Below are 15962 nucleotides of genomic sequence, written 5' to 3'. Positions count from 1 at the left end.
ATGCATTTGCCACCTGATTATCCTGACCTTCGATATGTCAGATATCACTTGTAAAATGTGTTATTGTCAATGTATCGGACCTTTAGAGGAGAATATTTATCGGTTCTAGCTCTTAATAATTGGTTAGCGGTCTTTAATCCGTACAAACTATGGATTCCCTGCCTTCTAACTCGTGTTGGAAAAGCCTAATAATTAGGTGGGTTTCAAGAAGCTCCTATCCAAAAGTAGAATTTCTAGTTTATCCTGGAGTAAGTCTTCCTGAGAAGAATGCAGCCGATCCCCAGTCGTTTTAACGAGTTGGTGAGGGATACCGCCTACTTCTTTGTACGAAGTATCCACCATCAAAGCGAGTGGAGAATGGGAATTCGGATGCGTCAACGTAGATACTTGAGGTAGTTAATCTTTTAGCTATTTAGTTACCTCAACAACCTCAGAAGTCCCCCTAAAGTCTTCTAGTTTTCTTTTAAGTGAATCTGTCAAAAACTGCATCAGTTGTGCACACTTGGGTATGGATCTTCGAGAAATGTTAATGAGTCCTAGAAAATCTCTATGTTGTGACAGAGAACTTGGTGTAGGATATTGTCTGATGGTGTCCGCCTCTTTTTTGATCGGTGTAATCCATTTTGAGTTTACTTCGTGTCCGAAAAATTATAGAGTTTGCGCAATGAAAACACACTTACTTTGATGTATTTTTATTCCATTTTCATTTGACCTTTTTAACACTTCTCTCAGATGCTATTCGAGTGATTTCCAAACTGACAAATGACAAATCGTTTATATACCCCTGTGAAACTGGTATGTCTCGAAGTAGGTTGTTTGAAAATCTTCAGAGTGTTTTTGTCTCATTCCTCAGGCCGAATGTCATGCGTGCAAACTCTAACGGTTCAAAAGGTGTAGTAATATGTCTTAAGTATACCTCCATCGTCTACTGATATGTTGTGATGTGCTCCTACCAAATCTTTTTTAGTGAATATGTTCGCATTCTGCAAGTAGTCTGCAAGATCTTGGATCTCAGGTATTAGGTACCGATCTGGCGGTTGAGGGATTTGTTATCTCCTCATGGTTTCCAATCACCCTCATTTTTCTTTGGGACCATATTTAAAGGGGTTGCTGGTCAAAATAATTCCAGTGGCCTGAATAATACGTTCGATAAAATTCGAGATGTAGCAATTCATAAATGACTGCCGAATCCATTAAAAATAACACATCGAATGTCTCGACTACTAACTTCAGACGCAAAAAAAGCCTAAAATCATACACGTCAAGAAGCACAAAGTGGGAGCATTTTGTTACATCAGATTACCATAAAGATTTTGGATGGGAAAACGAATATAGATATAAATATTTTGGTTTCTTTTGGTAAAAACAGCAATAGTGGGCATTGAAGATGGGTGACATGACAACCAACATATCACTTACAAAATCAAGGTTATCAGGATCTGTGATGTGTTGTGTTCAGACAAAGTTGAGTCACTTCAAACAATGCAAAGGAAGTGAGAGTAACAATCCTATCCGACACCCTACTTTCTTTAAAACGCCACACATTCAATATTGTGGTGATTATAATTTAGAAGCAAACGTATGTCGCACCTCAGGATTCGTATCCAATATAAGACCATCAATTCGATACAACGGTAAACTCGATGAGAAAGACAACCCAGCTTTCAGGTATTCACCTAATGATCGATATTATTGATTTCAACAGAAACATACTGAGCAGTAATTACCTTTCCACAAACCATAAAGATTTTTTGCCGTATTCCATGCCATCTGGGAAAGAAACTTTACCTTACCTTACAAATCAACTAGCAAACGAGACAAACGTATCAAAAGTCTTTTCGGTAAACGCATATGTTTCTATTTATAAGTGTACAGACAGGAAACTATTTTTTTGAACAGAAGTTTAAAGATATCTTTACTCCAATACTACCAAAGGGAAAACTTGTACTACCAACAAAAGCAGGTCCTTGTAACATCGAAGACGAAAACTTCCGTCATGTATGTCGTGAATTGACATAAATGATTTCAGGGCCTTAATACATATTCTATCACCGACGTAGTCCATTACAGTCGAATTAAACCAAGACCGTGTAAGTTAAATTCTGTATCTGTAATCCAACTTTCTCTGAACAGAAAGCTAAGTAAGCCCCTAAATTCATTAGGCGTCTAAATTGTACTTTGTATTCACGTCTACCGTTTGCATACATACCTTATACTTTTAATTGAAGAGGATATCAGAGAGCTATTTTTCTCATTTTCAGCCTCTTTCCATATTTTTTGTATTCTATTAAACAAATCAATCAAAAAACAAATTTTGCTTTTTTATAGAGCGGTTGTAGCAACTGATTACTTTTGGGAAGTCACAGAGTCCGTGGAGATATGATATGCCCGTGGCTTTAGGACTAACGTTCTGTGTTCTCTGAGTCCTTCTAGCCTAGTAGGGGTAAGAAGAAAATGAATGCTAGGTCCAAATCTATTCATTCATATCTTACATACCATGGTTAAATAGCCACGTTGTATAATTTCTCAGTTGCTGAGGACAAAAATAAATATGTCTTTTTATCATTATAGTCGTTGTTACCCATATTTGAGATATGGGTGGAATTATTTAGTAGTTTCGGTAAAAATTGAACAGATTGAAGCTTTTCGATGATTATTTCATATCAGTTACGATTAATTTTTCGCTTATGATGGCAGAAATCAATATTTACACTTTATTAGCTGTAGTCAAGTGATCTCTTCATTTGACCTAAGTTTGTTTGTCTCTCTTAAGTTTTTTTTTTTACATCGGCCTTAGACATATTTTAGTTATTCTAATTGTTCGTTTGGGCTTTCTTAAGTCAACTTTATTCTCCACTGATTAAAGTATACTTTAACTTTGTTTAGATGATATAACCTATTTTTAACAAATGCAACAGTGCAATTCTGAGTTGAATAAGATTCTAAAGTGAAAAAAATTAGAAACTCAGGATAACAATAGGTTTAATTTACAGAGGAAGCATATTTTTAATGATTTTCAGGCCTTGTATTATTCCTCTGATATACTTATAGGGTATCCTTTACAAGTCTATTGGTTCTTGTAAGAATGGGCTTTGGGTGGTGCTCTAAAATTTGAGGTTTTTGTCATTCGCATTTTTTAACAGTTAGCGCAACCTCTATACTAATCGATTATTAGCGCTTATTCCAGGTATTCCATTCAACGTCATAAGAAAGTTTAGGTTATGATGATTGTCCTCAGGAAACATTTTACCGCCATCACACTTCAAAACAGCCAATAATGAGATTTATCTATCTGATCCTACGTTTCTACTTTTAGTCATACTATTTTGGATCTATGTGTGCTTTCACATCACGACTTTCTGAATACAGTGGAGAAAATCATATCAATTACCTGTCAAAAATGCTGATTCACATTCTTCAACTTAAAGGCTTACATCATGCCTCCAGGTTTTTTTATGTTGATAATTGACCATGAAGTAAATTTAAACTGAAGTAATGTATCGCTTTCTACGTTTTTATCTGAACTACAATTTCTACTCTTTCTTGTTCATTTTTAATAATCCGCTGATTTTGTTGTTAGACGGATTTCACAATGTTTTGTGTAGCAAGTATATTTTTTGGCTCCATACTGTATCAGTGCTTTGTGCGCCAAACTTCAGAGACAAAACAGATAATCAGTACTTTTTGTTAATTATAATAAACCCAGTTGAACAGAGCAATAGCGGTTAAATTTTGACCAGACTGTTACTTTGGGTAAAAGAGTGTAGCCCAGTTACGGATTACTACAGTAGACTTGCTAGGATATTTTAAGTACCGGTTACGGCCAAAACACCTACAAGATAATGACAATAAAAGGCTAAAGTAATCGTTTTAAGTCCATGATCTTACAGTAACGCTGAAACTTTTAACTTGAGTTATTAAATACAAAATATGTCTGATAACAAGTCATTAACCATCAATGCGAGTAAAACTTAATAAAAGGCTAACAGTTTATCGCTCTTAAACTGGTTTCTTACCGCGATTATTTTGCAGCGTGGTATTTCTGAACGTGAACGAAAACTAATCAAGTACGATAAGATTATTTGACTTGTAGCCATGCATTAATGCAATTTCTCAACCATCAAAAATCAGAAATTTAAGTGTTGAAAGAACGATCGCTCTAATCAAACAAAATAATATCTGGAGAGTTAATTAGTTACAAAAGCTTTCAAACGAGAATTATAAAGGAGTGAATGCATTTACCATGCTCATACTGATCTTTTCACAGTCTTGTAAAACTACTTAAATCAACGTCTATAATATGTTAAACAATAGTGTTTAATCGCGGCAATGAAATTTATTAGAAAAATGCTTAAGAAATATTGTAGGCTATATTTTGTTTTTACGACTCATTTTAACCCTGTTATACAACAGACTGTTTAATTGGCGGAGAGCAATCTGTCTTGACGACGTTGTGTTCTCTAGATGTCGACTACCTTACAAAATAATACCTTTTTGAGTTGATGAGCCCACTGCAATAAGTTTTACTGATGTATTGAGTATATAAACGCCCGAGGTTTTAAAGTAAGCGAAACCAATTATTCAGTTTAGAAATCATAAATATATAATTTAGTCATTTTCTATGTTATCTTTCATTTAAATCTCATTGTGCTTACCATACACATGTGCTTGAATGCACTATGGACGTTAGAATTGCACTCCCAGATTATTCCACATTTATAGATATTTTCCATTCGTATTTTTACCAAATAAATTGTTAGTATTTCACACAAAACTTCAGGTTATTTGTTTGGCATATTATTTACCTTCATATAAGCAACTAGAAAATAATTAAATCTATCATAAACCTGAAGTAATCATCGAAATTCTTCTATGTTGATTCAAAATGAAAGTTCATTTTTTTATCGACAGGTTGATTTTTTTGTTGCAAATTTGTATTTATTGAACAATACTTGAAATTTGTTGCGAGAAATCAGAGATGACTAGTTATCTTAAAGTTATTCCGTCTGCTACAATCATGGACAGACGTCAAACTTCACTTTCATTTCTGACAGTGTCAGTCTTTTGTTTTTTAACGTTAGAACTTTAACCTTCCGTATATTTCAGATGATATGTTCAAAGTTACTGTCGGTCGTAAGGAAGAATCTGGATCTACTAGTAGTATAAGCAACTTTAATGCAATCAGCAACCGTTTCAGATACTCGTTTACAACTGTTCAACCAGGTCGGAAAACTGATAAATTAGCAGGCCAAACTGCTTATATGAGTGATTTTAGACCTTTTTGTTATAAAAATGGTTCTGAGCTTTTCTCAAATTGGGTAGGCAACTTATCGCACCAGGAGCCAACTGATTATGTTATTCAAAATAAAATTTGGCCTGAATACAAAAGTCATCATTCATATTATGTAAGCCATTGGTCTTTTAGAGGTAACTTTTGTTAAATAATAAACCGGATAATCAGTAAACTAAGACACGGATTGTTTTTAATCGTGTTAATGACTACGATAGGGAGACAAATAAAAACGTAGTATAAACCACAGAGGTGGTTCGAGAAAAATGATCAAAATCTACAATAAATCTGGAACAGAGAAATCAGCAATAGATGATCAACAATGAACAAAAAAGGACTATTAGACAAAGGAAACAAGTCCATTTTAACAATATCTTCGAATGGCTAACTGTCGTTAATCCTTAGTAACAGTACCAGTAGTTTTCAACCACTGATTTAAAAAGCCTCAAGTAATACGATCAAAACGCATTTATCTCTCTACACAAATTACACTGATGGCCATTTACTTTATGGTAACATATATCTACATTATTGTATGTTACATACTTTAAATTTATTCATATTATATGAGTTCACTACTGTCACATTTTCCTGCATATACAACGAACTATCTCGAAGTTTAAAGATTCTAAACGGTTACCAAATTTTAACTGAAAACCTCTTTACCTTTTTTAGTTTATTTTGTCTTTAGTATTCACTGACTAAAAAGGTTAGATATGGATAGATCGTAAAGATATTTTATGTTTAGCTTAAAAAATAGTATTCGAATTGAGGAAAATAAAATAAAACCGAATCGTTGGTATCAAATCGCTATGACAGTTTGGAAACCTTATTAGTAAGGGTGCAAAGTTTTCCATCTTTTATATCAAAGACTGCAATCTGTTGGTCTCTATTACCATATGTGAATTCTTGAAAGATTTTTCCAGCACTTCCTTTTCTATTTAAAATGTTGATATACTTAGATTCTAACTAGCAGTGTAATCCAGAAAGTTTGTTTTATCCTACTCAATATCGATCAGCTGAACGGACCTGGATTGCTGTACTGATATTCATATTGGAACTTGAGCCCAGTACCTATCACTTCAAGCGCTGAGTCACTCCATAGATCAACATCATTGTTAACCCCACATTGGTCTTGTAATTGAACGGTACTGGCTTTGATTCTCAGTGTAAACAACAGAATGGATAAAACTGTGTTCAGCTTAGTCATCCAATACGAAACTAATTGCACTACCTGGTTTCCACTGCCAACCACAATCCATTCAAACATGAAAGTCTGGAAAACTGTAGTTCTTTGTATTTCAAGAAAAAACTCATAAAACACTTCCTCTATCTCTTGTCAGGAGGCTTGAAAGCTTTTGCTGCAATTGATGCATTTAGAGTTGTAAGGATAATAATGTTTGTCAGCCAAGACATTCTTCATTTTATTATATTACTGTCAAACACTTGATTCTGGAGGCTACTTAAGACATGATGGTATAACAATAATAGATGCTGATAAGATCAATATTAAATAACCTAGTTATTCATTCTTTCGCCATTAAATTATTTAGATATTTAAGCACTCTGAGGATTTTCCAGAAGTATATTTGGAAAAGTTAAAGACGAATGATTCAGCCGAATATCAAAGTGCTACTCATAAATACAAAGAACCAAGGTAAAACATATTTATTGTTTTATTTATTATTCTTATTAATACATCTCAGTAAGCTAAAAACTACTGCTATTTGATAGCTCACCAGCTAGTTTGATGACAAACTGGGTTTGAAAAACTGTTGTTCTGGAAATTACGACCACCTGCGACTAGACTTAAAAGCATATTTAGAAATGATATCAAGAATGTTTTCATATCGTTATGCTAATTGTCCACTTTTTAAAACAAACTTATTAAACTTGGTAGCTGTCTAAAAAATCAGTAAATTATTTGACCATTCTTCTTTATTCATATATAAAGCGCCTAAGCAACCACTTTACAAGGCAGGTCCGTGAAATAGTAGTATACCTACTCTGCCCTTAGTTTAAAAATAACGAGTATTGATCTAGTCTCTAGCTATCAAATAATGTGCGTTTTAAAATCTTGCACATGAATCTGGGCTTTGCTATCATGTTGAGTTGGCATGGTAAGCCCCGATATCTTTGTAGATAACAGTTAAAGATACATTGTCCTTCGGATGTCCGCTAAAATAAGTCAACTAACTCAGAGCTGTTGTCTTTAAATCTAGTTTACAGTGATGCCTAATTTCTGAGATGTAACTCAGATCCCGCAATCACCATTATTGGGTTTAGCATTCTGTAAAGTTAAATGGAAATTTATTGTTTGGTCTTTTGATGTATGACGAAGAATTTTTTTGCAGTTGCACTGTTAACTAAGACATCGTTTTACCCAAGAAAAAGTTATAAATACATCGTTTCAGAGTGTTACTAGGCGGCATATTATCAGGTTAACATCCAGCGAGCAACATATTATAAGTTAATTAATTATTAACTATTTTGTTATCCATTATGACAACCTGAAAAAATTGTACCCTGTTTACGCAGAGAGCTAAATATGTTGATATTTTCTCTTGTTATTACTTTGACATTAATATAAATAAATACTGAACGGTGTAACATGTATGTGATTGTATCTGCCTGTCACTTGTTAATAACCAATCTCATGATATCTGGACATTGGTAACCACAAAGTTAAGATTATATGTCTTATTGTAAACCATTTCACGCTGTGTGAGCGACATGGTGGTGACCTTTTCTATTATAACGCTAAGTAAAGTAGATCCAAATATCTTCGAGATAGAAAAATTTTAATACACGTTATTGATGTAATTTACTGGTGCATGTTTACAGGTATGACGAATCGTCCCATGGGTTCCCAATGACTGTTCAAAACAATGTGTTAAAATATGTTCTGTATGATAATGAAAACTGAATACAATGTAGAAGAAAAAGGATTCCAAGTTTCGGATTTGTAGACAAACGGAATTTTCAGAAATAGATCTAGCTTACGCAATTATCACTTTTCATGACCAACTAAACTATTTTTCTGGTGATTTTGGTAATAGGAATGACCATAGTTTGGCTGTTTTTCATTCATAGGTACTTTGAAATTAATGAAGAAATTCCATCGCTTATAAGAACAAACCATATATTAGCACTGGTCTGTCACAATTTCCGAAAAATCAATGAAATCTCCTGGTGAATATTTACATTAAAAACAGTTTTTTTCACCTCACCAGATTAAATTGAAAGTAATCTACTGCAAAAAGTTGTAAACCTTTACCCATACACTTTCAGTTTATTATCTTGAAGAGAACAACAGCAAACATTTGAGGAGAACACGATGAACTAATTTTATTTTGCTAGGGTGTCGTTAGCTATTTACAAACTATAAAATACTTTAAAATCAAAATCGCCATATAATTAACTAAATTATACTGGAGAAATCAGTCAAAATTGAATAAGCATCGTTGTAGTGGAGTAAAGATTGCAATTAAGTTGACGAGTTTGGAAAATGTTGCAAGTCAATATACTGTCCAAATAAAGATCATAGAGTACCAAAACAGCTACTAACGTTCATAGAACTAAAAATTCACTTAATTGCGTATTGAAATAATCGAACCCAGGTTAATTGCAATATAGAATAACATGACTTGAGATGTCATTCATTAGTAACATTATGCATGTAAAAAACCCAAGAATAATGCTATCAAAAGTGTGAGAAAAGTTTACAACGTGATGTAATAAAATAATCATATTGTTGCCACGATAAAGAATGCTTCACGTCAGTTTTCTTTTGGACACATTTATCTGTTCTTAGGTGCTTGATGGCTATGACTTCAACAAATTTCAGAGCACTGTCTATTAATCAACTTGGAAGATTCAAATAGATCAACCTGTCGTCCTACGTCGAAGATTTATAATGAACCAAAACTACTGAAAGCCTTTAATAGGTTTGACCTCAAACTTTTAGGAATGCTTCCTTAAAATCGAGAGTATCCCTGTGGTATTTGCAGTCCTACTGGTTATGTTTAGAAACAAGAACCACTTCAATCCCCACAACGCAAAATAAAAAATAAAAAGAATGGAACAAGTATAGACTCATTAACTGGTCAAAAAACACTACCTTGTTTTTACTTTGAGGTATAACTGTCGATCTTTGGCTTCGTTAAAAAAACATGTTTTGTGCGAGACCATTAGGTTGGCTGCATGATACGTGTTTAATTAAGTAAATTAAGCCCAGAGTTTTAAGAAGTGTCATTAATACGGGATTTGGTTAACATCTAAAAATATCTCAGTTGCTTGCTAGCTTCGTACTAGTCAGTTGAATACATTTTGCAAAGAGTTCTTTAAATAAATTAAAAAGCTATTTACAACCATCAGCATCCAGATGTATTACTTCTTAGTTGTAACTTACGTCTTATTATACAGTTACATCTTATATCACTGATTTTCGTTGGGGTACGGGAATAACCATTCAAAAGTATTCTAATCAACCGCCCGATAGTAATCAGTCATATGTTCCTCAAGGTATATTGTCTAACCAAACTTTTCCTGTTGATGTTTGTAATGAGACAATCAAGCCATACAGTTGGTTTTGAGTTCTACACATAACAATGTAAGTAATGTATTTCGTATTAAATTCTGAACTAGTTTTCTATAATATGCATACATTATACTGTACAACCATTCGTCAAGCATTTTAATGACATCAGTCTTCATATTTGCTTATATCCAATAAATTGACAAACGCTCTATTGATTTTCGAATTAATAACGGCAGCAGAATGGATTGTGATTTTGTCCACCAAACTCTGAATGTATAATCTCTGCATATTTTGATTCAAGTGATATATATTCAGAAGAAGCTGATTACATTTTCAAATGTATTTTAATGTTCTAAGTCACTATAAAAAATTATCACATGCGTACTATGTAATTTTATAATGATTGTTTTAGTGAATTCAGGTATAATTCGTTTCTAAAAATTGCCTTTTAATGTACATAAGTGGGTTGGTCAAAGTCTTTTAAGACATGCTAAGTGACATGGGTCTGAATTGTATTTTTGCTGAAGGAGACAAGATATTCTGCTTATAACGGGTGAAATTCATTATAAAAGCTGAATATTGTTAGGAAACAGTATTTGAATAAATATGAATTAAAATGCTATGAAATTTCTGTTGATGGAAAGTGTTTTTCGTTTCCTCTATTCTACGTCATCATTTAGATTTACCTTCTCTCTTCTGTAAACTTATTTTCATGTGTAAGATTATGAAAAATATGTTGTTTTTTAAATATAATTTTAGTATAACAAAGGGCTCACAGAATGATTTACAAAATCAACCTAAATCATCAGCTGAACTGTTAGGTAGAGTGACCATCGGTCGATTAGAACCGAGTGGTTCCACCTTGAATATTTCTGGACATGTTCAAAGTCAAGATATGCCACTGAATCGTTTTATAACACACAACATGACTAGAGTAAGTGATTATTCGATTTGTGACAACTAACTTGTGGCATTTTGTCTTTAAACTCCCTGAGTAATATATATATAGGGTACATAATGTTTGGAAGTAGCGAGACATTTATATTAAAAGTTATCAGGCTGCTGAAATCCGAAATAAAATGGCCTCACTCTTCTACAATGGAACATGTTTTATGTCGTTATATAGATTAGTGTTCTCCAGCCAACCACTTTTTGTAACTTGAAGGTGTGAGTCTCGAAAACAATAGCTTCAAAGTACGTTAACTATTTCATATATTCTTGCGGAACCTATCTATGTTGATGGTTTGTATTCAAAATGCTTAGCTATTTAGTCATAGATTCATCAACAGATCAATCGTCGAATATTTTAACAACGTTGATCACTCGAATAAAACAGGCTATTCACCCAGACACACCTTCATGTCCCGAATTAACCAATACAGGATAGTGTTCCTTTATATTTTTTTACAGATGAAGAGTCTCAACGTATGTGTTGGGTCTTTATTCTTACCATTTGTCTTAGATTTAGCCGAACAAATCATTCCCTTTTTCATACTGTTAAATCCTCATTTCAGTACCGCAAAAAACAACCATACGCTGGACTCATTCTTAATAATTCTCATAAAACACTAAATCAATTAATTCACTAGTTCTTGATATCTAATAACAAATGTCTTCTATAGAGCGTGATCCTCTGTTTATCTCTCGAGGACTATCTAGTTAAAGTTATAACAACGAGTCGCACTAGTCAAGTTTAAGTTATGAATATCAAGGTCACAGGACACAAATAAAGAACATTCTGACTGTGGTCTGATCCCCTCTGATTTCAGTGATGATTTCTTAATAAATTATCTGCAGGCCACAACGTTTCATGAAATCTCTTCTACACTGCAACGAATGGTACAAAAGAATTGTACTGAGTTGATAAGTAGTCCATTCACCTAAATTCAGTCGAATTTTAGTATCTACATTGGAAATTTTTACAAAGGCCAGTTTGAGAGCTTCAAATAACGTGGTTTCTAACCTTCATCTATAACCATCAAGAACGATATTGAACCAGAGATAAAAATGTATTCAGACTACTGGAGAGTATAAGTGTCGCGCTGGTTGAGATATGATCACCATATGATTGTTTGCAACTCCTTTCCCAGTGGTGCATATGAACAATGTTCAAATAATTAGATTGCGCGTAAAAAACTAACTTCGAAGCTACAAAGCTTCAACAGCGAACATGATTTTGAGTCATGTGAGTGAACTCCTATTATTTAGTTATTTATTTATTTGTTTAAACGCATAAACATAAGTACAAAAAGGCACCAAATGGATATGCACCGCATAAATCATTCGATTTGTGTGAGGGCTAGGATACTGCGCGGTTGCCCAAACTGAAACGGGTTGAACTCCTATAACGAACATATTTCAATTTCAAAACAAAAGAACCACTAAATAACCCTGAAAAATCCTTTACCCCTACAAGAAAGATACATACATTTTAATGGTGTTTGTTCTCCAAAATACATTATTCTTTTTACACTTAATTTCTGATTGGCTGAAAAGGCAGAGAAGCTTAAGGTATTTTTAAGAATTCAAAGTTCCTTCTTACACTGTAATTTTATACACATCTGGCACATAAAATGCTCGATATTTTTCAAGAAAACCATCAAAAGAAGTATACATTCATTAGTTTGGTGAACAGACATGAAGTAGCTAGGTTATGTGTATGCCTATGCATATACTTGTCTATTCATATTAAAAAAAATCAAATAACAGATTTTTCACAATTCAGTTGCAATTTTTATACAGTATGTATATTTCAGTAATTTTTTTCCATTTAAATTTTGCAAGTTCTACTACCCACCACCTGGCCAAGGTGATGGAGACCGAGGACATATTCTCTTTAATACACAACCTCTCAAAGAAACAGCAACTTCAAGATCAGTTAGACTACATTATCTTGAACCACAAACTCCATCAACTGATAAATTGGGTACCGATGATCCCTACCAATCAAAGTAAGCCTTTTTAATTTTATTCAAAAAATTCCCTACAAAAATACTAAACTTCATGAATTACAATTGTAAAGATTATTCACTCGAAATAATCCAAACTGTTTTGTCACAAATCATACTTTCTAACATACTTTATATCTTCAAACGTTTACACAGCTAATTCTGATCCCTTCACTTAAAACCTTTTAAAAGTTTAGGAGTGAATTTTCTTAGCATCATATTCCTTATGTCACACGAGTAACACAAACCAGCTGAGTTATGGTTACAATAGTATAAATGAGAAATCATGTTCATTTGTTTATCTTATCACTATATAAAAACGATTGAACTATCAAGAACTTTACTCAAAAACCTGGAACTCATTTGACGATGTACAAATGTACGAAAAGACTACTGACCACATTTCTAAATATCTGTTTATTGGCAGGCATTAAGGTAATTAATATTCCGTTAAAGTTAAAGGTACAACCCAGACCAAGTGAGACGTGTTTAAAATATATTCAGTTTGACTAGATAAAGCTGCAGCTACTGCAGAAGCATGACTTCAATGACAGACGTGATTTCGAGGATCATATAAAAAATTGACACCTACCAGTTGAACAATAGAAATATTAGTTAGTAATTAGACTATTTTAGATAACGTTTGTTGGGAGACTGAGTCTTATAGACAGGGTTGATAAGTAAAGCTGAGGAATGTCGTCAGTTACTACTGAGGCTAAATTAGTCGTTACCAGGTAATTTAATCGACTGAGTTGGAGAACCAAACTTTTGACTAGGTTTCAACTTTGCTCCTTGTTTGGTTGTATGTGGACGTTAAGCATCTCATTTTTTATGTTAATGTTAATCTGTTCTACCACAACACCTTTTTTTGTTTCCAGAAGTATTTTGGCAAGAGATACACTTCTCAGACGGACGACGAAGAATATTATGTGAATTTCTATCTACCATTACTTTTTAGCCAAAAGAAATAAACTGGTTTACTGTTCTAAAACGTTTTCTGGTATATTTCTGTCACTGACGGTAAACAGGTAGTATACTAACAATTATTACCCTCGATTTTCAAAATGCCTTGTACTATAATAGTTTCTGAACGAAATGGAAACCGAAGGAGGTTTCTTCTGAATTTTTTAATTAAAATCAAGAAAGGAAAACACTAATATAACTCTATACATATTTGGAGTTCTATGTGTGACATGATTATAATTCTTATCATTTAACTAGTTCAGGACGTTTATGAAATCCTTTGCCGCAAGTGTGCCATGGATGTTATTTAAACCATTTTCCTTCCATTAAGAAAAAATGTAGTTCAGTGAGGAGGTAAATACATAAAAGTAGGATGATCACAACTGAACAGTAAATAACTAATGTTCCGGAAAGAATTACAGAAGGTGTCCCAATTTATATGCATGGTCAGGTTGATAAGTAAAAGAATATAAAGTATAAATGACAGGCATATAAGGGTAAATTGTTTGAAAGGACGTAGTTGATAAATTGTTTTGATAGGAGATTTATTACTGGTATTATAACAATGTAAAGCGGTAATTCGAAACCAATAATTTTCTCAGGAGAAAGATTGGGACGTCATGTTATATTTAAGAGTTATCTCAGTCTCGTTACAGGGTATTCATAGCTATCTACAACTGGTGAGAAGAAAAAGAAAACAAAGGGGAAGGAGAACGTTTGCTAAAACTATTGTGATAGGTTTATCACTATAAATTTTCTAGTTGGTTTTTTAATCTAATGATCTGAATAAATTTTATTTGAACTAGTCAACTTAGCCAGGGATGGCGTAGGGGTAAAATATCAACAAGGAAGAAAGCTCAATAAGTATACTCAGTAATGACAATGGTCAAAAGTTTACTGTTTCCATAATCTCACTAACGAAGTAAGATGTAGTCAGTGGTGTAAGCATTCTCAGGGCCATTTCAGTGAAGCGGTAATCATTGATATAGTGTGCAAACTAAGATTGTAATTTTTTCACGGATTGTTGGAAATTATTCCAGGGTCTCGAAATCTACTCGCAAAGTAATTCATACAGAGATTTAGAATGAAGCAATTTTACTTTTGATGGAAGTTACGAATGTTATAACTAGGTGATTCTTCATCATGGATCCCATCAGTGGATATGAAAGACGACATATTGAATATTTTGGAGAAAAATATTAGATTCAGTCTAAGTCGCTACTTCCATAAAGATTCAAGTCATAATTTAATGCATCCGGATATACATTTTAAGGTACAATCACTCCCGAAAATACGGAACGTAAGGCCCCGCTAGGCGGATAACATTTTGAGTTTATCTTCTATGCGAATACTACTGAGAATAAAGTACAGTATTCTAGAATTGATGGGACGTATACTTTGTAAAGTGTTATAGAAGTTGTATTATTTACAGCCCAGAAGTTGCCAAGACTTGGAGGTCTGCGTTAAGATTTTCTCTAAGAAGGGCGAACCGTGAGAATATCTGAGTCCCAAGTCTACCAATGAATGGAACCAAGATAGTACTTTACCGTCTTTGGCGAGGCTGAAATCTAGAAAAGGACTACCAAAACGAATCCACTCACATTTTGCAGTCCCAAGTTCTAAGTTCCACTTCCAGCACGATAAGGTAACCTTACTGATATACTTTGTATATGGCGAAGCTTGTGAAGAGGAAGTGAATCATCTATGCACAGGAGGGGTTTAATCTTCCTGAGGCATTCGGAGATATCATTTATATTAGCTATGAAGAATATATCAAAGACTACTTTGTATTACATTACTTGTGCCCGGAAGAGAATCCAATAACTTCACCTTATAATTTTTTTACATTATTCTAGAGACAAATGAAGTAGTATTAACTGTCCCATAGTTGTCCAAGTTGGTCTTACCTTCAGATTTGTAACGTTTTGTTATATTTGTGGTATTCCACCGGTTAGAATTGGCCCTTGTGTTCAAGACAGTGTAGAAAGTTTTAGGAGAAGTAATGGAATATCAAGTCCACCTGAATACTCAGTGACTAACTGAAACCTTGAGGAAGGTTGTAGCTTTACTAATGTTGAGATAAGTGACAGAAACAGATTCCATAAAGCTACTAGTCATGTCCGTAACCTTTGCTCCACCCTTTTACAGAAGTTCATAATTGTTCACAAAACACAAATGAAAAGGCTGGTTATGGTTATAGAATTACTGATAAATAGATCAT

The 15962-nt window shown here is 33.5% G+C and overlaps 1 protein-coding gene across 3 annotated transcripts; it reads left to right on the top strand.

Moving 5' to 3' along the window:
- The first annotated feature begins 1238 nt into the window (after positions 1-1238).
- Positions 1239-13835, top strand: MS3_00003202 (uncharacterized protein). 3 transcript variants are annotated; one of them, XM_051210931.1, is made up of 10 exons: positions 1239-1668; positions 1706-1841; positions 1876-1998; positions 2030-2090; positions 5107-5157; positions 5198-5405; positions 6844-9902; positions 10590-10764; positions 12615-12781; positions 13657-13835. In XM_051210931.1, the coding sequence occupies exons 1-6, from the start codon at positions 1388-1390 to the stop codon at positions 5242-5244; spliced, it is 699 nt and encodes a 232-aa protein (XP_051070956.1). In that variant the 5' UTR covers positions 1239-1387; the 3' UTR covers positions 5245-5405; positions 6844-9902; positions 10590-10764; positions 12615-12781; positions 13657-13835. The 3 variants fall into 3 exon arrangements, with proteins under 3 accessions (XP_051070956.1, XP_051070957.1, XP_051070958.1); XM_051210932.1 differs by having other exon boundaries at positions 5107-5405; positions 6844-6947; XM_051210933.1 differs by lacking the exons at positions 5107-5157; positions 5198-5405; positions 6844-9902; ... (1 more) ...; positions 12615-12781; positions 13657-13835 and adding an exon at positions 3317-3719 and having other exon boundaries at positions 1876-2090.
- The last annotated feature ends 2127 nt before the right edge of the window (positions 13836-15962 follow it).

The sequence above is a fragment of the Schistosoma haematobium genome, chromosome ZW, assembly GCF_000699445.3.
Source record: "Schistosoma haematobium chromosome ZW, whole genome shotgun sequence".
Classification (NCBI taxonomy): domain Eukaryota; kingdom Metazoa; phylum Platyhelminthes; class Trematoda; order Strigeidida; family Schistosomatidae; genus Schistosoma; species Schistosoma haematobium.
This window is presented reverse-complemented; position numbering and strand designations above follow the sequence as displayed.